Source organism: Lagopus muta, chromosome 1, assembly GCF_023343835.1.
Source record: "Lagopus muta isolate bLagMut1 chromosome 1, bLagMut1 primary, whole genome shotgun sequence".
Lineage (NCBI taxonomy): Eukaryota > Metazoa > Chordata > Aves > Galliformes > Phasianidae > Lagopus > Lagopus muta.
Window position 1 is genome coordinate 24293108 of NC_064433.1, and position 23499 is coordinate 24316606.

The 23499-nt window shown below is 39.8% G+C and overlaps 1 protein-coding gene across 8 annotated transcripts in view; it reads right to left on the reverse strand.

Annotated features, from left to right (window-relative positions):
• Positions 1-359: 359 nt before the first annotated feature.
• The window catches only part of ST7 (suppression of tumorigenicity 7), a 135124-nt gene continuing 111984 nt past the window's right edge, over positions 360-23499 (reverse strand). For 7 of the 8 annotated variants that reach the window (XM_048946758.1, XM_048946810.1, XM_048946792.1 and 4 more), the window contains 6 exons: positions 19938-20010; positions 18266-18368; positions 9274-9424; positions 4953-5045; positions 3158-3297; positions 360-671 (listed from right to left, as the gene is read on the reverse strand). In XM_048946758.1, coding sequence (XP_048802715.1) covers positions 576-671; positions 3158-3297; positions 4953-5045; positions 9274-9424; positions 18266-18368; positions 19938-20010 — 656 coding nt within the window. In that variant the 3' untranslated portion in view covers positions 360-575. Of the gene's footprint in view, positions 672-3157; positions 3298-4952; positions 5046-9273; positions 9425-18264; positions 18369-18922; positions 19060-19937; positions 20011-23499 lie in introns of those variants that run through there. The other variant, XM_048946811.1, reaches the window with a different exon arrangement.

Consider the following 23499-nt stretch of genomic DNA (forward strand, 5'->3'; position numbering starts at 1 on the left):
ACTCTTACAGCCAGTTTCTCCTGGCACGGGGCTGCCATGTTTCTCACCATACAGCAGTGTTTGCTTTAACACAGCTCGCTTGGCCAAAAGTCTTTCTCCTGTGTAGATGAGAGAATGTGTGATCAAAGGGCAAAACTAATGCAACCATTAAGGAACACTCTCCTTTTACACCAACTCCAGCAACGGGAGTTTCATCTTTGCTCTTACTGACAAACGAACATATCTCAGTGCCTTAAACTGTGAATAATAAGTACTTTCTCATTAACTGAGTTGTGGTGAAGCAGATGCTCCAGACACACTTAAGCACACAAAGCACAATGTGAGCTTTGAAGAAGAAGCCAAAAGACAGCAATGCTGCAATACACAAAAGTTTATTTTTGTCTTTTCTGAAGGCAAAATATAATAGAACCTAACATCAATGAATTTTGTACAACGAAACAGTTTTTATATGAGAACAGACAATCCATGAAGATTTTTTCAGTCTTAGAACTGCTTCCCTTTTTTATCATGCTTTCTTGTGGTCAACCAAATGTTGGCACAGCAGATGTCGTGGCAGTCAGTCAGCGGGTGCTCCCTCAGATCCTCGTCAGCTGGTGCCACAGGCTGGAGGGCAGGATGCTTTCTACTTTCTCCATCACAAAATTCAAAGGGGCAAAGAGGGTGCTGAGAAACTGCAAAGAAAGCAGACACACATTCAGATCAAAATCCTGGAGACAATACTCAATGCAAAGCTGTCCAACATGACAAGCTCTTGCTGTTTGCTTCTGTAAAACCCTCTAAGCATGATCAAAATTAAATAATTCAAGCATAAAGCCCTTATGCCAAATTCTGAGCCTTGTGCATCCCCAGATTTCTTGGTTTTGCAGCCAGGCAAGAGAGATCCCCATTTTTACAAAACTTAAAGCGGTGAACTACAAAAGTCCCCCACATCTCATATCCCAGGCTCAGGCTCACACTGAAGTCACTGAAAACTCAACCCCAAACCAACTGAAGCATGAGAGAAAGGCTCTCCCATCACTGCAGAATTTGTCGTGACCTGCCACAGACAAAATGTGTGTCTTCAGGTTTGAAATGGTTCTCTGAGGTGTCATTAACTGGGATTTATCTCCATGTCCTCCTACTGTGGCGCAGTCAGTAACGGAAGAAATTTCAATACATGAACATCATGACAGACATGACAAAATCAAGTTAATAAAGGCCAGTTTAGCACAGGAAAAAAAAATTGCAAACTGTGCACCTGAGAACAGAAGTAGTCACATACAGCTATTCTGGGGCTCTGTGTAGGCACAGGAGCATAAAATAATATGCAATGTTGACTACCTTGAGAATGAGCAGAGGCCAATGTCAGCTCCCAGCACTCAGTCACCAGAACTGGTGGCTGTGAAATACAGTAAATTGAGTTTTTATGAAATGCAGTATGTACCAATTTGCTGTAAAATAAGCCTGGAGTGTGATGATGATATTACTTCTGTGAAATGCTTTTGAGATTGGCCAGCGTAAGAGAAAGAATAATTTTGAGCTACTAAAACACAGTTTAATGCTGTCTGTAATATACCACATAGCAGTGAATACCAAGCATACTGGAATAGGTACCTCAGTGCTCATAACCACAGCAGTAGCCAACAAATAGCTCCTCTTTTAGTTAGAAAACCAGTTACTTATGAAACTACCTTCCTTAAAACTGAAAGGGAAGAGCTACAGCTGGCAAACCCCTGTTATTCTGTTCTGATACAACTGCATTTCAAAGAGATATCTGCCATGACTTTCTGCAATCTCATGTCCCTCAGCTGCTTTTCCCAGAGCAGACAGCACTGTGAGCCTTTCCGAATTAAAGTCTTTCTGTGAGTCACTGAGTGAATGTCACATGCTCTTCCTATGTGAAAGAAAAGCTAATCTGCTGTTTGTGGTGATTTATGAGGATGGAGATCCACCTAAATCCAGTCACTATAGCTGCTAACTGACATACCAACCGTGTCCATACAGGTTCAGAGATCTTTGGTAATCTAGTAATTTTACACACACAGTGCAGCCCATGTCTTGATTCTGTCTGTGCTTACGTTACTAGTCAGAAGCTTTATATGCTCTGATAGGCAAAGCTTAACAGTCACATACAGAGTCTTGTGGTATCTGTTCTGTTAATATCAATGGCAGCTGTTCCATACAAAAATGAAGAGAGTTTTCTAGTCTTCTTCTAGTCTGACTCTACCCCTGAAATGGCTTTGGAGCTTGCAGGCTTCACACAATTCAGAAACAATAGCTAGCACAGCACCAGTGTCACTTCTCATACCTCTGTCTGGTTGCACTCAGAGACCACAGGCAGGTGAGTCAAGCTCACACAAACACACTGCCAAGCTTTGTCTGTTCCAGTAGCCTACAACTGCCTGTTGCAGGCACATGAAGTGCAAAACCTCATCATGCTGCCAGTTTGACAGACAGCCCTTGATTCAGGACACAGGGCTGAAAAGTACAGGGACAATTACAACAGGCATCAACTGCCAATCTCAGAAAACTGAAGATTACATGGAAAGAGCCCTCAAATGGGTCACGCAAAGACTCAAGGAGAGGAAAAAAAAGCTTAACAAAGACGTTTAAGAACATATGCCTGAATTGCATACTTACTGTCCACCAAGTGCATACATACACATTTAAGAAACAGGAGAAAGTAATCATGTTTCAGCCCCGAACCCCACAAAATCAAAAGCACCAGAGACACAAGACCTACATCAGGTACAAATATGTTTGAGAAAATATGTTATTGCAGAGGATAATCCGTATTTGTTGAAGGAGGAGACAGAATTTTGACATCCAGCAACTCTTCATGAAATTGATGTTTTTTCATATCCTAGAATATCCTACCAGGGCAATGATGTCCTTGGCTTTGCAATGAGAAAAGCATGTCAGCACTATTCATGGCCTTTCCCCCTCAGTCTCCAACTCTTACTAATCCTTGGTGGATTATAAAAGCAGAATTAGCACACAGTTCCTTGGATGTAGTTAAGAAAAGTTATGAAGGAAATACTGAGATTGCTTTTTTCACGGCAGTTTGGGGAAGGAATGCAAATTTCTCCTCATTAACAACACGCTGTGTTTCTGCTTATGTGAAGAGTTTTTATTGCACTGGAAAGCATGGCACCTCTACACAAAAGGGGATACTCACTGCTTTTGCGAAGACCCCCATAAGCTCTGGGAACTGATGTGTCAGGAGAGCCAGCATGGCTGTGAAAGAACATAGGCCAGCAGTGAAGAGGATGAAGAAGGGAAGCTCTTTCTTGGGGTAAACTGAAACTTCATGAAATGCTGCAGGAAAAAGAAGGAAGAATGCACTGTATGTAAAAAAAACAAACAAACAACATTCTTACCTGGTTTAAACAGCCACAGTCATGACTAACATTATGTGACTGATGTTTTAATTTGGAAAGCCTATTAGATCTCAGTTTCTCACTGTCCTTTTAATTGCATGCAATTAAAGGCTGTGGACAGGTATGAGGAATCTATTTAACAGGTTTGTATCTGCCACAGTATGTTAAACCCTTCCTTGCTCAAAGCCAACCATTCTGCAGTGAAATGCATTTCCTGTGCTGCAAGAGCAAAACATGACACTGTGTACATTGCTAAAAGAGTCCCTTACTTCTAGAATTTGAAAAGAAAAATGAGTTTTGCAATTAGAAAGAGTGCTGAGCTATTCTGCATGACTTTGTCATTCCTAAATCTCCTGACACTCCACCCTCCCCTGCTCAGTATCCCTCTGAGTAAAGCAGGCAAAACACTCTAGGAGGTGTTGTTATAATTAGGCTGATTATAATGGGGTGGGGAGACGCTGTTGGTTGCCAAGCGTTTCTGCGTAGTATCAGTGAGAATGAACTGGGAAGGAGAGCCTCGGAGTGGGTGGATTTCAGCCCTGTTCCTCTCACCTTGCCTGTACTCAGACAGGCTCATTAAAAGTGGCAACACATTTTTTAGCCCAAAGCAGAGAGGTTATGACTGAAAGATGACAAAGAGTGCAAATGCCCTCAAAATCGGCGCTCACGGCAGAAGCAGACTTTCACTTTTTGTTAGAAGAATCTTTCTCTGTATTGATTCACCCCAGCAGAGAATGTGAGTGAGGAATCTCCTTCCTTGGATCAAGTCATATTTATCCCCTCTGCCCTTGTGCGTGTCCCATGTGTGCTCACACAAAGTCCCACTGACTTCAGTGAGAAAACATGTGGGAATGAAGTGTAACTGTTTGCAAGAAGGACTGCTTCAGCTCTTCCTCTGCATTCCTGCACTTCACTGCAAGCACTGCAAATAGTTCCATTAGCTTGCTCTGAAACACTTGCTGAGGGCTGGGCCTGCCTTTATAGCCATATCTTGTCGAGCACGGGGAACTCTGCTGGCACGTTGCTAATACATGCCATAAATGTATATGATAAATGACTGAGGTAATTTCAGTCTCTTTAGAATGGCACACACATCACTACACATAGAGAATCCTTTCTTGTTATTTCGGATTGCTTTTCAGAAGATGTCAAAATAATTTGTCAGAATAACAGCCGTGCTAATGATCTGGCAGTCCTCAGACAGGCTTGATCTTGCCTTGGAATGTAAGTAGCTAATTTGAATGCACAAAACTAACACCGCTGTGCAGCCGTGCTCTTGGTCTGATGTGGTGTTTCCTAGGTAAATGATCAGACATCTTTTCTACCGTCTTGGCAAGAGAGAATTAGCAAGATCTAACAGATATACATCTCCTCGGTAATCTCACTCCCTATCTCCACGCTGCTGACAACACTAAAGATAGCTGATCATTATGACTGATGGCCTGAAACTGCCTTTTAAACAACGGTGAGCTCCAGAGGTTTGCTGTCACCTGACTGCTCTACTCCCCACTTGAAAATCATTGGGAGCAATCAGTAGTGCATGATTCAGATAAACAATTCCTTGGTGTCAGTGATAAGAAAAGTTGAACGTACACGGTAGTAGTTCTCTATCTGCAGTTTCTGTACAAATAGGGTAAGGGTAGAAAAGATGTCCTTTTTCCAGTGGATAGGGGATCATTCTGAAAGCTGAAAAGAAAACACCGTGCATTAATGACTGTGATTGTGGTACTCACTGGAGACATGTAATTGTAATTACACTTTTGAAGAACAAACAGAAAAAAATTATATTTGGTTGCAACCAGTATGTATATTGCTTAGCTAAATGTCAGAAAGCTTTTAATCCTGAAGACACAATTCTTTTACTCTTGGCAGTGTAAAGTCAGACCATGTTACAGGTGCATAAATACATGTTTGCAAGATATTAGCCCAATACACTTAAAATCCTGTAGGAAAATGTACAGATTTTGTCATAGAATTTCAAGCAAGACAGGTAATACCGATCAGACAAGCCCAGGGAAACAGCTTTCCAACGCAGTCATGTTTCCATTTTGTATTTGGCAATCAAAGATTAATGCTGAATTATTAAAACCAGGTTCCTCAAATGCATTCTGACCAGATAAAGTCAGGTTTCTGATATAAATCTTCAGGTCGTGGACAAAACAATACTTAATCTTATAAACTTTTAAAATTGAAAATAATAACAGAGAGGGAGGGAAAGGCATTACTCAGTCTGGCCTGTGATGATGTCATGGGCCATCTGAGTGATGCTCGTGTGGTTTATGGAAACATCTATACGCCTGACTGAATTACAGCTCTGCAATCAATGCATCCCTTTCCATTATCCGATATATAAATCTCACTCTTAAAGTGTAACTGATGTCTTTTTCTCACTATTCCTATGAACATCAGTCACTGCAGAAATATTTTCCTCAGCAAATGTCCTAGAAGCACTGTATAGTTTAGATATTAGGTACAGCAACCCCTACATGATAATATTGCTCACAAGACAACAGAAGAATTGGTTTAAAATACATAAAACCCCAATGTTTTCAGTTGTGTGTGTGGCATCTGAAATAACACTAGCCATAATTTTTGTGCAATTCTACCCATGTTTATTTTTGGTAACTGTTTAAAGCAGGAGGAAAGAAGGCAGAAATCCTCAGAGCACAGTTACAGTATGCCAGTGCACCTCCAGCTGGCTCATGGCATTCTTGTATTTGAATACGACTGAATATTGTTATAAAATAAAAGCACTATGCTTCCAATTTCAATATTTGGATTGGAGCCAATCTATACAACAGGTGTATGACTCAAATCAACCTCAGTCACTGCTCTGCGGGAGACTATTGAGATAGATCTTAACACATTTTTGCCTGTTGTCAGAAACTTCTTAAACTGAGATAGAAAACTAAAGATATGCTGTTCCTTAGCTCTCTGTAAGTGGAAGATTCACGCTTCTAATTGCTTGTGTGGAATAAAACTACCTACCTAATAATGTTTTTTCAACAAGAAGTGCAAAATACTGTTGAATTATGAGACTCTCTTTGAAAGCACCTACAACCTCTCCATGTAGCTAGTGAGTAGCTGTGAAGCTAGGGCGATCTTCTTTACTGTTAGAACATGACCTTGCTAGAGGCTGCCTTAATTAGGAGTGACCTCCCATAAGGGGTCACCTTAGCAGCACTCATAATGTACCCCTAAGTGACTGATTGGCTTAAAGACAGCACTTAGTTCTACCTGATTTCTACAAGGTTAGAACTGAAGGGTACATACATATGGGCATTAACTTCCTACACACAAGCTGCTGAAGTGAAACTGGTGAATACAGTCAGAACAGCTCAATTTAAAGACATGACAAGCACATGAACACCTAGAAAGAATGTGATGGCAACTGACCATATATGGCAGGCTGTTGGTACAAACATGTGCTTAATTAAATTCATTTCCCCTGTCATTTTCCACGAATTTAGCTTAGAATCAGACAGAGATAATAAGGAAATCTTTGTCAAGGAAAGGACGTAAGAGTGACATAAATAGCTTAGTACATCCTTGAAGAATATTACTCATATTAAGATATGAACAGAAAGTTATAATTATTTGATTAAATCTGAGTGAAAACTTTAAATCCATGGCCATTTTCATGCATGAGGGAAACCTGAAAAACAGTCTTAAGGACTTCTTTCACTGAAATTACTGTGCAAAAGAAATTATGGATTTTTCTTTACAGGTTATGCAATAACAGTAATTTACATCTTGCAGGCTAGCTAATAGACAAATATTTCATAATGAATTACATATTCAGATTGCTGAGGCAATGAAGAGAGGAATCAGTTTGAACAGTTAGATGGAAGGCCTTCAGGCACTGTGCCTTCAGGCACAGATGACAAGAGCTCGTACTTGGCAGGATGACTGCAGTGTAACCAGCCTCCAGTGCCAAAAGCTGCTCCTGTACGCTACCCCTTAGGCACTCCTCAGTTTAACAAAGGTCTATTCCCACCAGCACTGGGAAGCAGTGTGCCCAGGTGGCCAAGGCCAATGGCATCCTGGCTTGTATCAGGAATGGTGTGGTGAGCAGGACTAGGGAAGTCATCCTGCCCCTGTTCTCTGCACTGGTGAGGCCTCACCTTGAGGACTGTGTTCAGTTTTGGGCACCTCAGTACAGAAAGGACATTGTGTTGCTGGAGCAGGTCCAAAGAAGGGCAACAAGGCTTGTGCTTGGAGAATACGGCCTGTGAGGAGAGACTGGAGGAACTGGGGCTGTTTAGTCTGGGGAAAAGGAGGCTGAGGGGAGATCTTATTGCTCTCTTCCAATATCTGAAAGGTGCTTACAGCGAGAGTGGGGTTGTTCTCTTCTCACTGGTGACAGGTGACAGGACGGGGGGAAATGGCCTCAAATTGTGCCAGGGTAAGTTTAGGTTGGATATCAGGAACCTTCTTTACAGAAAGGGTTGTTAAGCACTGGAATAGGCTCCCCAGGGAGGTGGTTGAGTCACCATCCCTGGATGTGTGCTCTGGATGTGGTGCTCAGGGACATGATTTAGTGGAGGGTTGTTAGAGTAAGGGTAGTAAGGTTAGGTTGTGGTTGGACTCAATGATCTTTAAGGTCTTTTCCAACCTGAGCAATTCTGTGATTCTATGATTCTATTCAGGATTCCCTCTAAAATACTGTTCAATAATGATGGCATAACAAGGTGTTGGGCTAAAGAATTTCTGTAAGCATCTGGAAAAGAAGTAATACCACAGAAGGATAGCTAGTGAAAAAAAGCACTGGGAAGGAAGCTATGACAACTTTTAAGCTGCGTTTCAAGTGGTGACTTCCTTTCAGTGGGAATTATCATGGTGACAAACTGTATCTTTCTAAGAAACTTAAATGAGAATAGCAAATGGAGGAAGGAAAAAACAGTTGTGTAATAACATATGAAAAGGCTGAAAGAAAGCAGTGGAAAGTGCAGCAGAAACAAATGGATTGGATTAGGGAACGAACAATCAGCATTAAAAAAGCCTACAAAGGCTGACTCTAAATAGTAGCTTTTAATTCCCTGGAACCTGAAAAGAACATGTCTAAAAGACAAGGATTAGATCTGACAAAAGGTCACACTCCAACTTCTTACTCATAGCAGGGTGATCTTCTAAAGCTGATCTGGCTGCTCAGGGCAATGTCCAGCTGAGCTCTGAGTATCTCCAGAGATGGACATCCCACCACCTATCTGCAACCTGTTCCAATCCATCACCACTTTTATTCTAAAAATACTTTTTTCATGTCTAGATGGAATTTCTTGTGCCAAAACTCGTGCCTACTGCCTCCTGTCTTTCCTTGTGTCCTTGTGACTTTGACTCCACCTTCCATGCTATCCCTATCAGGTGGTTAAAGACACAGTTAGACCCCTCTTCAACTACAGGAAGTCTCTTCCAAGCTGGCTAAAAACAGCTCCCTCAGTGTCTTTCCTATGTCAGCTTCCCAGGCATTCTAGTTGTCTTCCACTGGACTCACTCTATTTAAAGAGAAAAGAAATCAGAAAATACCATCTTGTTTTATACTACACATTAGTCTTTATTTGCTTGTAAGGCACGTCCATAATTTGCCAAAATCAAAATTAGTGACAAACAAATTTCTACAACTCCAGGATGAGGAAGGTAAGTTATTAAGCCCTTATTCATGAGTAAAAAAGTATGTCACAAAGATGGGAAAATTTGTTTGGTGCTACACAGAAAACAGAATCCAAGACTTCAGAAACTTTTTTCCCATTAAATGAGGCGTATATTTTCTGATTGAATTTCAAATATTTCAGTGTTAGTGAAATATAACCGACCTGCAAATCCTCCTTGTTCTATGCTTTACAAAATGCTTTTATTTTCTCATGACATTCAATCAAAATAATTGATCAGCTTCTTTGTAAGAAAAAGGGTTACTTACTGCCTTCCCATGTACAGTGTAAGAGATTCAATGCTCCCTCTACCCTTTTCCAGTGTTGAAGATGAAAGAAAGCATATGCTATTGCTTCACTGTCCCCTCTCTTCAGAATATGTTCAGGGGGCAGAATTAAGCTTTTCATTTCTAGGAGGTACTGCAATAAAAAAGCAGAGGACAGTTATTTCAGAAGTAATAAAAAAGCTGCCTGCAATTCTACAGCGAGTACTGAAAGGTCTGTTTCCCTGAAGTGCTTCATTTCATAAGCGTTTCATCAGATGCGTAACATCACCAACTGCACTAGAAGATAATTACTGAATTATTGCCAAAGCATACGATATACTGACAGATGGCTCATGTTGTGCTCTTCAGCTGCAGTAGGAGGACTGTGGAGGATTTCAAAACGAAATGCCTCTCTTATCAAAGGGGCAGAAAAAAAAAATAGGCTCAAAGCAGAAAAGAGGCTCTAATTACAAGAGCTTTTTAAATTAGAAGCATTTATAATATAATGAAGAAGACATTAAGCAGTTTGAAGCACCTCGCCCTTCTCTGAGGAAACAGGCAGTACTTTGCACACAGGCTGCTTTAATGCATTGCCATCATCAGGTTACCAGGCCTGCAAGTGCACAAGGTGAGAGGACAGCAGGGCTACCAGCATTTTACAAAGTAACACCATTTACTTCCAACACAATGGAACAAATATCAGATTTCCGGGAAAAAAATAAATACAGCAGTCCTTGATGTTTAAGTTAGCTAACCAAAACACTGAAAACAAAAAGTGAAAATGAAATGCACCAGTGACCAACCCACAAACAATTCTCCCCGTTACAGGATTCCCTAAAAGAGCAGGTGAATGAAGTACATGTGGGATTCATGCCATAGGAGAAGACAGAGCTCCTGAATGTTCTTCAAGCAGGTGACTTTCCTCCTTGCCTGCCCTGCCAATCAGACTGCTGCTAGGTCAGAATTCACCTCACTGCTGGTGTTTCTTGCTTCCTGCTAATGGAGGGGAAAGATAGAATGGAGGGGAACAGACACATCTTGTTTTGGCATGCTTTAAAGGGGAAAGAATGACAGACAAATTGGAGGCTGCTGAATCAATTGCTGTCTGTCAGTTCTCCTCTATGAAGTAGAATATTTCCCACCTTTGCAGTACTTTTTCTCCAGGAAAACTGTTGCTCTCTTCCAGGACTCCCTAAAGCAAATATTCTGCCCGCTACTATTTAATACTAGGCTATTTAAAGGCTATTTAATACAAGAGGCAACAAGAAGCAGGTGGGTCACACACCACATGAGCAGACCCTGACATGGAGATGGGATGAATTACAGGAGACTGACCGTGGCAGAAAGAAGGATTACAGAGAAAGGAGGGAGATGAGATGGCTCCTTTAGCCACTAGGATAAAGGTATAAGGCTGCAGCACTTCTGGGGAAAAAAATCTACAATACTTACTGACAGGCTGGCTGTTTTGGAGTAGAAAAATGGAGTTAAAGATGAGGAAAAGGCTGCAGATTTTAGACAGGGATTGGCAAAATTAAAAGAAGGTATGAAAGAAAAGGTATGGACAATCACTAGCAAAAAGAGAATAAGCATGCAGCCCCTCTACTTTAGAGAGGTCTTTCTGTCTACATACTGGTCTCTACCTTGGATGGGAAGAATGAGGGCTGCAGAATCTAAGGACTGCCAAGAACTGAGCACAGGCTGGAAGGCAACTTGGCACACAGAAGTGACAGTAATCTTTTCACACTCCTGTCATATACCGACGTTTGTGAATGGGAGACTCCGGGGCATCCTTGCACACTGGCTCTGTGATGTGTGAAAGAGGAGAAAAGGAGTAAGGGAACAAATGAGAATTCAAAACCATCCTTGAAAAAAGGAAGAGGAAAGGCCAGAGGGGGCTGAGAATCAAGTTGGCGTGATGTCATGGAGGGCATCCTAAAACTAGACTCCTCTCTGCCAGAAGCCAGGAAGGAGCTGGAGAAGCAGGTTAAAGATCTGAAGGAAACAAGATCAAAGCTGAGAACTAACTGACAGCACCAGGAAACCGGTAAGTGATTCAAAGAGGAAAGAAAAATCACACATTTCTGATGCAGGTAATTATTAAAGGAGGGCAAACTAAATTAGCAGTGGGAGTAACGTGTGTGATACCTCAATTTTCTATAAAGCCTTTCAGAAAAAAATTGGGAAATCTGTAGAACAGGTAGGAGAAGATGCAATTCAGTAGGCAGGGCAGTATAAGAAGGGATGAACAGAGGAAGAAAGAATGGTATAAAGATCTGATGTGAGGAAAGGAGCTGCCAAGCTTACAGATATACAGAAAATTTTCTTATTTGCTGCCTACATGACCTTGCCACCCTTTTAAAATCCCATGCCTACTTGTTGACCAGAATGGAATATGGCTGCAGAACTGATATCTGTTCTATTAATTTAGAACAGAACTCTCAATTCTGTATTTTCTTGCAAGAGTGAGAAGTTTTCAATATTTAAATATCTCAGTCAAAGGAAAAGAAAACAACATAAAAGCCATGAAACTATTTATAAGGGAAAATGGAATGAATGTCCTACCTTGAGGAGTGTTAATGAAAACATGCAGATTTTGTTGTAACACATTGCTTGTTATTAGTGATCACTGATCAGCACCTAGCTAGACTGAGCCTGCTCAGTAAGGAGATATGACTGTCCATAAAAATGAATTGATTTTATATTCTAGAGTATGTCATCAATTCCTGTGTTGCTGTGTTTTTAAGGGGAATTCGAGGGCATTGAGAGCCCTTTCAGCAGCAAATTAGCTTTTTACAGTGCATTTCTGAAGGCTCTGTCCAGAGCACAGACTTACAGGAACTAGGTTTCTATAGTAGTATAGGTACAAGAACTTAGCATACAGATAAAAGCCATAGCAGTAAGAAATCCACTGGGCCTTACAAGGAGACAACCAACACTGGATAGATTCCTCACTGAGCTGTGCCTGCTGATACACTGACTTGTGAACACAACCATGATCTTCACATTTTAAGCAATAAAACGTTACGACATCTTCAATACTTTGAGTACACAGGGAAGACAGGAAACTTCTGTTGTCCTGACATGGCTCTGAACCCAAGTGTGGTTCCTGTGCAGAGGAAGTGTTAAGCAATAGGCTAAGAGAGAAACTTTGCAAAGAGCTCTCAGCATAAAGGGAGCACGGAGATGGCAAGCCCTGCACATCTCCATCTGCGCTTCTTTTCAGTGACAAAGGAAGAAGCTGAATTAGAACAGGAAATAATGCACATTATCATCATTACAGAGTTATCATTTTCCTTTAAAAAAGCAATGAGCTCAGAGAAGACAACTGATAAAAGCCAGAACAATCTAGCCTTAACCAAAATGTGAGTTAATTCTTGTGGTGCCCAACTATTTCTGTCACCATCAGATGTCACCCAGCCCTTCTCCCCCACACTGTGCTGGTTTGGATTTTGTGACTCTTCTTCGTTTTTTCCTGCACTTTCTTTTCCCACTCCAAACTTCTCCTGTCAAAAAGCTGTCAGTTAGGAATTAAAAGGGGAACAGTACTTTTCACGTAGCTTCTGGGCAGGTTACTTGACACTGTAAAAGCAAAAACATGAACCAAAGTGTTCAGCTATAGCCAGTCTGGGCACAAGTGGGAATATACCTTTTAATGAGCCTTGGGAGGATGGCAGTGGAAGCTAATGTCATTGTTATAATGCCTATAGGTACAAACATCGTGATAGCACTCTGCTAGCACTTTCTTGTCTGTGTGAAGGGTAATAAGGTGGAGTTCATATTTTCTTACTTGAATTGATTGAATACACATTATTTGTTTCATAATATTGACTGCACTCTCGCTATTTCTCTGCTGGGACTGCCTTTAACATTCCAAATTAATAAGCTACTTCAGCGCCCATTTATAAAATAAATCTATATAAAAGAAATCAATCTAAGGAAGGTTTTTCCTCAGTCCTGCATCTTGCCTCTGAAATTACAGCTCAGGCTGTAAATAGGCAATAGTCACTCCTGCACCTGTGACAGCAGCCCTCCAGGCCAGAACACGAGAATTTAACACTGTTTGAACAGGAACTCTCTTCCTCCCTTTGGGATGAACAGCACAAGCTTCATACAGCTCAGAAATACTGGATTCTACATGCCCAGAGAAGCCAATTGTAGGTCACACAGCAAGTTCACATTGGATTGATGGTAATTAACAAGACTGGCCTTTTTACTGGAGATACAAAAACAAATCACTGTCTCACTGAACAGTTACAACCCCTCTTTAAACATATCTGGAATAGTTTCTCTGTAATATCATGGGGTGTGTAGAGTGGATTCCTTTCCCATCTGCTAAATAAATTTGTTTTCATTATTTGTTTCTATTAGCAACTACAACTTACTAGAAACCGCAGAGCATTCAAAGACACACAGTCCTCATTACAAATAAAATAAAGAAGGTAAGAAATAAATAATAAAGAATGAAAGGGAGAAGAGGTAAATCTTTAGAAGTGTTCAAGTTAATTGGTTGGTTATATTCTTTTATGAAACACTTTATACACAAAAGTGGCATTTCTTTAAGGAACAGTAACATTTAGACAGCCTGAATCTTCAAATTCAGGCCCTGGTTTACATGGCCACCCCACACAACTGTGTGCAGGGCACAGTTCTGACTCAGTTTTAACAATCATATATACAAACCAACACTTGTTTTCTCTCCCTGCTAGATTCAAAGATCTTATCAATAACACATAAGATTTTTTTTGGCTGGGAGGTGTGAAGGGAGTTATAAAGATGAGCTTGAGAGAAGGGAGCCCAGCAAATCAACTGAGGAAGGGTGTTCCAGTAGTGAGAAACATCTCATAAACAGCTGTTGTATTTTATTAGCATTTACTTGGATTGCTGCATTACAAATAAGTGGGGAAGATCCAAACACAACAGATAAATAATGCTGATGAAGTCTTTTCATACACCCCACAGACTATGGACTGCCATGACCCTCTTTTTTCTGCACAGAACCCTCTAGAATGGCAATCATACCTCAACTGTGGCACTAAAACCATTTTTTGTTTTATTGTTGATTTTTTGAGCAGCATTGTTGTCAGACACAGTCAGCACATTTCCCTGGGACCAACACTGCCATACAGGATGCTGTACTAAAGCAAAGGTATCAGACTACAGAATCTCTCTTAAGGCAGAAATGGATGGAAATCAGACAAGTAAGCAATACAATTTGGCATGATTCTTCTCTTACTGGAAATCAAAGCTCTCTGCTTTGTTATCTTTCCTGCTGTACTGCTGACTTATATTGGCTATTGATATGCTTTTCTTCCACTAAAATGAATCCTGAAAATATTCTTCCTGGTTAACTGCTTACTGTTTAGAAAGTTAACATCTGCCAGGGTATAAAAGTGCATTTTGCTGAAGCTGAGCTGTTTCAGCAACATAAACAAGACAACCTCCAGAGATAGAGGCAGTATCTTTCATCAGGTCAGCTGCCCGGCTTCCAGGATACATGTGGTAAACTGCTCTGAGCTCTGTATTGCCTTGGTTCACCAAAAAACCTAGTGCCTTCACGTGTCACATCTTGACTCCTGCCTAATTCAAAAACAATGGCAATTTGTTAGCTGCAGCTGAGGCTTAATGGACAGATCTCTGGGAATTAAACTGTCATCAAAACATACTTAAAAAAAAGGAAGAGCCCTGTGCCAGAAGAATATTAATTGCTGGAAGGAAGGCTAAAGAAAGGCTTATGCACACACTGGCCCCTAGACAGAAGATAGGTGGTTTTGCAAGGTTGCTTACGTTTCTTATCTCTGTGTAAAGATAAGAATCTGGGACTTAGAAACTCCTTCTTCTCAAAGAGTTCCTGTATCTTCTTTGAACACTTGAAATGAAGTGTAAAAACTAAATCTGACCTCTGCAGTATTGTTATGGAACAATGGACTGGAGTCTGGATGTGCATCTCCTGTGGAAGATCAGCAGCACCGCAGGAGTCCAAAGTTTGACAGAAGCCCACAGACCTGTAACAGGCCAGTGGCAGACCTGCTCACCCTTTGTTGCTAAGCACAGCAACATCTCTCAGTGCGTTCAGGCTGTGTCCCCTGCTTTCTCCTCGTGCCATCATCTCATTAGCAGAAGTCTGCTATTTCCAGTCAAATGGCTCAAAAATGCACATCCAATAACAATCTTTTTTTCTGTGATAACTCTAAATTTTAATGATTTGCACTGAGAATGGTAAAATTATCTTTTCAGACCATAAATATACTGAAACATTTACATTTTTTTTCTATGTAATAGTGTAGCCTCTTTCAAAGATTCTGCTGAGATCTTTGCAAATGCTTTTAATAGTATATCAGTTTTATTACTTATTTATTCCTCAACCTGAACAAGAGACTCATTAGATTTAAATCCTAAAGAAGCTTCTGAAGACACGTTAGTTTTGTAGCACTGCTAGATTTTCTGTGATGCTGCTCTCTAAAACTTATTTCCATTTCATTAAGAGCAAAATGGATATGAATTCAACCATAATTGAGTGGAAATTGAGGTGTAATATCCATACTTGGCATAAAATTATAATCACATATATGTTATTGACACCTTAATAGCCTTTAGCTATAAGCAAAGAGAATATGAGTGTTAATATGAGTTATAATAGCCAAGAAAATGAGTGTGAAATTGTTAGTCTGTAATGGGCTACGCTGTTTTAATGTGAAAATATGAACTAAAAACGCCCAAACTCTGCTGCCATTACTACCTCATTATCCTGATAATTTATACTTTTCACTATGGTTTTTAATTTCCAAGTAACTGACTTTGAAATTCAAACTGAAGGAATCAATTAACAGTGTGAACTAGACTGAGAACTTAAATGAGGACTAGAATTTCATTACATTAGAGACAGAGAATAACATGCAGTTTGTATTTCATGTGTGGAGATACTTGTCAGAAAGGGAGTTTCAGTCTTTTATAGAAGCTACCTAGCCAGGTGATGGTAGGTGAGACAAGGGTCACAAGCAATGAGTAAAGCACTGATCTGCAAGCACAGCAGCATGTTACAGGGGTGGAAGTGCAGAGATAATGGAGCAGCTGCCACAACTTACAGTAGATTACATTTTGCAATGGAAATCAAGCCAAAGAAAAGAATGCACAAGTACAAACAAAAAAAGAACAAGCAAAAAAGTAGTAAGTGAAGATATAGACTCAGTTTCACAGTAACGTTGAGCAAGGGGACAACAGCAGGCTGCATATTAAGAGCATGTACAGAAGTGGAAACCATTGCAGCCAGTAACCTCCATTCCTGAGCAGTGAAAGAATTGGCCCAGGAAACTGCCAGATTTGCATTACAAGCTTAAAACAAAGACCCCCATTCAGAATCAAGCAATCCAGTAGTGAGAATAATTAATGGAGTACCACTTATTTAATGAAGGGAAACAATGTGGATGCAATAAAATAGCCTTTGAAGGAAAAAATAAAAAAGATCAGAAGCAAGGAGACAAGTACAGAAAACAGAACAGGCTCACAAACAGAGCCTGTGACAAGCAAAACTGCTTGCTTGGCAAGATACCTGTATTTTTAGACAACAAGGATATAACTCTCTAACTGGGCTTCAGTAAAGCATTTTAAAAGTTTCATGCATAACAAGATTAGAATAGAGAAGTAAACAGATGAACAAGTAGAAGAGTTTTATTAATATTAATAATATTAATGGCTGTGTTGGTGCAAGAACCATTGGGATGAAAGAAGGTGAAGAGTTCCACAGGAGCAATAATCTTGGAATCAAACTTCAATGTTTTCATTGTATAGCTTGGCACAAAAGTAGAATATCAGCCAATAATACAAAGAACTCACATAAATCTTGCTGTTTGGAGATCAGGATCTTACTGGAAAATAGTTGCTTCTTTCATAGCCAGTGCAGAAACAGGCACTTTGGAGAGAAAGTCTATCTAGAGATGTCTAACACAGTCCCTTCTTACCACACTGTCTGTAGAGAATGTCTAGGTGACTTTATTAAGCGGCCTAACTTTCTGACAGCTGAACTATGCTACTTAGTGGATGGCATAACAGATACATGTTACAGAGAAAATAATTCCTGAAATGCATGAGAAAAAAAACTATATATGTGTACACATGGGAGAAATTCAGAGTTTAGCTTGACCAGACTAGGTGTTCAATTCTAGCTAATTAAGGGGTTCCCTGTATAAAGATAATCCAGTCTTCTGCTCTCCAGCAAGGCTGCTTGCTTTCACAGGGCAATATGGTTCAAATAACCTTTGCAGGGTGAGGTTCAGTGATTCAAGGGCCAAAAAACATCTGCCTCTAGTTTGCCTTCACAATGAACTTCTAGACTGCAATATTGAGTATCAGGTGAAAAACAATAAAGTACATTAGCTTTTAGTAGCCACAGGCAAGATTCTTACTGCTGAGATACATATCTAGGGAGAGAATTATGAAATTACAACATAAATCCATTTTCTTACTGAACTCTGTAGTTCTCAGTGATTTTTCATCTCTGACCTGTGTGTTCTCAGAGCTTAATGACAGGTGCTACATAAGGAATAACTAATGTAACTTACTAATGTAATTTGAAGCATACTACAAACCCTAAAATAAGCTTTTCATATAGCATATAAAAATATATTCTTTTAGGTAGCCATCAAAACAAAAAATGACTCTATTTTAAACTAGAAGATTTTTCATGGCTTTTGTGTAAAGAATCATCTGTCCCTATGTGTTCTGCTCTGCAGCACAACATTTGGTGGTATCTACTACTACAACTCAGTATACAACTCTTGGTCACAAAGAAGACTCACTTCAGCTAAAATTTCAAGTTTCAAGATCCACAGTAGAAGAAACTTCAAGGTTGAAAACCAGAAAAAAACCACACTGATCATCTTATTTGCCCTCCTGCTTGTCACCCCCCTTTCCACTACATCACTTGATAATCTACCGCAATAAGACAGGAGATAGGATCTCAGCAGTTTTAAAGCTACAACAGTGCTTTCTCCATACTCACTTTTGGCACATGTGGATTAAATTCTACTGCTCTGTGAATAGCTTCTACTGCATTCATCTCTGCAGTACTCAGCCCTCGCCTTGAGGCAGCCTCTGGAGAAAATCTAGAAAAGCAAAGAAGAAAACATTGGGTCAGAAATGCTGGTAGGAAAAGGACAGAAAAGGAATTAGACCATGGGCCCATACAAGCAAACTGAATCAATTTCCTGGGCTCTCCAAATTTCTATAGTAAATGGAAACTAAATGATCTATTATGTCAAGGACAATGAAAATCCCAGCAGAAGTGGAAAGCATGTTTGTAGCTAGTCATGGCAGGAAGTCAGTTGAAACAGTCAGTTCTTTCTCTGTCACTAATCTAAATTCACTCTAGGTACCTTTTCTAAGGGGCATATTCAAGGCTGAAGTTGCAGAAAAAAATAAAAGTGAAAAAACCCAATGCCAAATCATTGTTGGAGGGTTTCTATTAAAAACAGGTTTGGGGAGGTTTGAGGGAGGTCCCAACCCAATGCCCCTGGGTCAGGTTGGGATGGAAGCACGATGCAGCAGCAGTAGCAGGTGGTCTACTGGCCGCAGCACCATTGAAGGTAGCATGCCCAAACTGTGGGCGAATCATCTGCCCCAGTGAATGAAAAACCAGACCATGCAATCTCTTTCTCACCTCACACCCCACGGCTAACTCCAGAGCTGTACTTGGCAGGCAGACACCACAGGGAAAGCTGTGACAACCTTAGCCCTGCCCTCCCAAGCTGGAGTCGCTGTGTAGGGAGGAAAGATGTTGCAGTAGGTACTGGCGATCTACAGGATAAAAAGAATGAAAGAAAATTACTTAGATCTTGATGTGTACATACACTTTAAAAGCAAAAACTGTCAGGATGTCAGTCAAGAAAATGGCTTTCCACTCTACTTGCTTTCCAACTTTAGGGAGGCATTCTGACCCTCAGGTGCACAGACACAACTCCTGCCTGGGATTTGTGTGAAGGCATCTGAGAGCGGAATTGGGATTTTTGAGCTCCATCTCACAAAGAGCTGAGCACACTTTTGGAACGGGCTGCTGCTCTCAAGTCCACAGGCAAAAAGTAGATGTGCTCAGCACCTTGGAAGGTTGAGACCCAAGAGATAACCATAACAGGAATGAGCAGATATTTGTGTGTCTAAAAATATGAACAACATCTACCTCTCAGAATCCCTGACATGGTAATGCTAAATGCACCTGCCACTATCTAAGCAGTCTTCTGACAGCTTTTGTAAAATGACGTTATTGTCAGTGTATCCACATTTATTTATTACCTTTTTGGGATCAGGTTTATGGAAAGTTGAAGATGTTCAGCCACACAGCACCTTTAGTTGAATTTTCATCATATTGACTAGAAAGCCAAGGCACACCCACCACAGCATCTTTTAGTTGTATATTCATTATACTACCTAGGAAGCTAAAGCTCACCCAGGTAGTATATACAGAAGTGAAACATGAAGGTATTTCTCTTCTTTTCTTCTTCTCTAATATTTGAGGTGCAATGTTTATTCAATTTTTTTCAGATATAAACCAATTTTATAAATTTCTGCAGGACTGAACTATCCTGCTTACTCAGCAGATTGTCAGGGTGTGGGCTCAGCTAAGAAAAATCTTGAGTTAAATCAGGAATTTCGCTGGAGAGAGGTTCTTATGCACTTACTTGTCAGAGACAGCTCTGGCTTTGAGCAATGCAGCTGTGTAACATATTGTTGCTGATTTTGGTAAGCTTATATCTGTGGAAAAGAAAGAAAAAAGTAAATATTGGAACCCTTAAAAGTCTGCAGACAAAAAAAAGTGTTTGATACTTCAAAGTATGCATGGGATGTACAAAATTATTAAGTGAATTCAGAGTACATTCTGTCCTTGGGACTCGTACTACCATGTTGCATGGATTTCAAACTTCCAACCACGTTAAATATATACACTTTAAAACTCACAATAGTGAATTGCTATTTAAGTAGCAAAAGAGGCCATAGAGAACTCAATGTCATGTCACAAAGAGTGACATGACAGAGATATAGTGAAAGAATTCATACTCTATTTCATAAACATAAAGGTAACTGGAAAATGTGTTTTTTTCCATAGTTTATGAAATATCTAAGAAATACATGAGGGCTCTTTTTTCCCTCCTGTTTTCACCAAGCAGCAGTTGTTTAATACGCATACGTGGCAACTATACAAGTTAATACAGATATCTAAGTGGATTTTACATGCAACTAAAAACTATTAGTTAAAGATCAACAAGAAATAAGGTGTTTTGCCTCTTAAATTTTGAACAAAAATACTCATCGGTCTCTGGCCATTTTATATTGTCGCAGATATGAAAAGCAGCCATAACCCTTACAAAACACATTAGTACAACTTTATTTATTTATTCTCTACCAGCAGACTGGCACAGAGTAGTAATCAATACTGCATAATAAATCTTAGCCATATATTTTTTCTTACAGATACGAGAACAATCGTCACACTAATGATCTACCTAACAGACATACTAAATGCTGATGAAAATATTCCAGTGTTAAAATGTTAAAGATTATGCTTAAAGGAAACAAAATAAACAATAAAACCCAACGCTTAGAGCTGGATTCTGCACACAGCACACTGTCTACTCAAGTAAAACCCAACTGCGTACTAAGTTATCAGAAGCATTATGCCTAGAAATAATCCTACAGCTTCCTACAGTAAATACTGAAAGCACAAGGCACTGGACTAGGCCAACTGTAAGAGTGGAATCAGACTACTGCTCTAGGAAATACCTGTCCCTCAGTTTGTCAGTAAAGGTGAGGCGTACAAAGGTTGTTGGTGGCTACCCTATGATACACTCCAACTTAATTTCACAGGACTACTTAACTGTAGTTAACTGTAGTACAACTGAAATCATGAAAATCGACTGCATGCAGAGCAGACTAGGTGAAGGATATGTTAGTTACTGCATTAACAGAAGCTGGCTAAAAACACATATAGAACAACTTCAGTGACAGCAGGAGAAAATGTTTCTAAGGACCTCCAGTAGCTCTCCTTATACCAGGTTTTACTCAGCATTAGGAGTTAAAAGCCATTTCCAGTAAACAGAAACAATGTTTTCCCAAATACACCAGTCTTTATTTTCCAGTTGAAGGTTCATTTTCAATCATAAATGGACTGAAAGGTATCCTTCTGAGTGCAAACGGAAACAAAATACAAAATACAACAAAAAAACCCAGATAATCCAATGATTTGCAGTCATTCATATAATGTTTTAAAATTCAATAAAAGTTTTAAAATTGGTCAGTAGAATATCACACTTTCCCTTTGCAATTGAAGTGTTTCTGTGGGCCAGTAGGTCACTGTTATCTCACAGAAAATATTTTCTCCTCCGTCAGTTCAAACCTAGCAAATTCCTGCCAAAGCAATGGGATTTTTCAAGAGAATGCTGTGTTTAAATCTGACCACTCGTGTTCAAAACAACAGAAATGAATAAAATACGTTGTTATTTTAACAATCCAAATGAATTAAAGTCTGAGAAAAGATACATCTGCTCCCTGTCCACATCCACGGGAGAAGAATAACTGCTTAGGTGAAGGGCAATATTGGCACAAGGACAAACAGTTGAACGTGAAGTTTAAACTGGGGATTAAAAGAAAGTTTCTGGGAAGTGAAGTTTGTAGGCAGGTTTGCAGGTAGAATAATGGGACAAACAAAATACCTATATACCATTTTATAAAATTATATGCACTATAATTTTAGGATGGAGCTTTCTCAGCTCACGGGAAGCGTAATATCATGTAGTGAATGCAACAGCAGGCAACCTCACTTCCCCAGGAGGGCTCTTCCAGAACTGTGCTCCTAATAAGCAAGCAGCAGTTATTTGAGGATAATACCTACAGTCCCTTGGCAATAGAATACATGCATACAAATGTCCATGTTTATGTTGCTGTGGAGATAGTGATCACCCTTGCTAGGTCCATGCTTGCTTCACTCCTGCGTTATGCTTTTTGCTTGCTCCATATTGGACTACGTATATTTAGTTCTTCTGTATCTTGGCCTGATTACTGTAATACTTTAAATTCCTCATGTAATTTAGGTTTCATTTCCTAAATTGCACTCTCATATTTTAGAAAACAGCATAAAACAATTATGCCTGGTTACAACTTGAACTTAGCAAAGGAATCGAGTCTAAATTAGCCCTAGGAGATAAGTCCCCTGTCAGGAACTAAAGTGAAGGTATTCATAAGTGAGTGTGTCCAGCTCTTTGAGCCACCTGGGAAAATATCATCACATATACTATTTTCCACCCTTCTATTATTACTTGTGGAGTTCTCACCATGTGCTGAAATATGTGACTGTGATTCTGTTGTTGAAACCATCAAGACATTTTTGCCTATAAGAATTGACATGACAATCTTCAAAAAAAAGACTCTCCTTCTTCTTTATTGTTTTTATCTTCAAACTGAATACAAAATAGCCTAGACTTAATTAACAACCAATTTCTTTGAATTAGCCTCAGTCAGCTTTTGGAAGGGCTGGAAAAGTGAATCCTCCCTAGCTGTTTGCTTCGTAAGTGGCTGTTTTTGAGAGTGAACTAATGGAAAAATACTATGGATAGAGACCTGCAACCATAACACCACTATTTCCCTGATCATGATATCCAGAATATACCATAAATCATCTACATAGGTCTTGGGGTTTATGATTCTCATAAAACAGCAAATACACCTAGAAATGATGAATCTGAATACAGACTAGGGCAGCATCCCTTAGTCAAGTCACCAGAAAGCCCCACGTATGAAAAGATGAGCATGTTGCAATTGCTTTAATCGTAAATAATCAAAAATCTAAGTCACTAATCAGTCATTATTCCCCCCCTATTTTTTTATCCCAAAGGATACATTATTCCCAAGTCAGCAGTGAGGATTCCTATGGGCTTAACTTTGGATAGGTGAGTAGTCTTATCAGTGTCAAGAGGCTTTAAAAATTTACTGAAATAAGCCACAAATCTTGACCATATTTTGCATAGTTAAGAGCATTCCAGTCAAACTGTGAGTCCTTCTTTGTACAGTACTGGAGTCTACATTTAAGCTACCAGATTCATTCATACATTCCTAAAAACGTAACTGTTAATTATATTAATAAACCGGAAAAAGTTTTGTGAAGACATGAAAACAAACCAACAAAATAAAAGATGAAATAAAAGACAGGTATTGTGCTATGGCTCGGTGGTGAACTCCAGTGCTGATTTT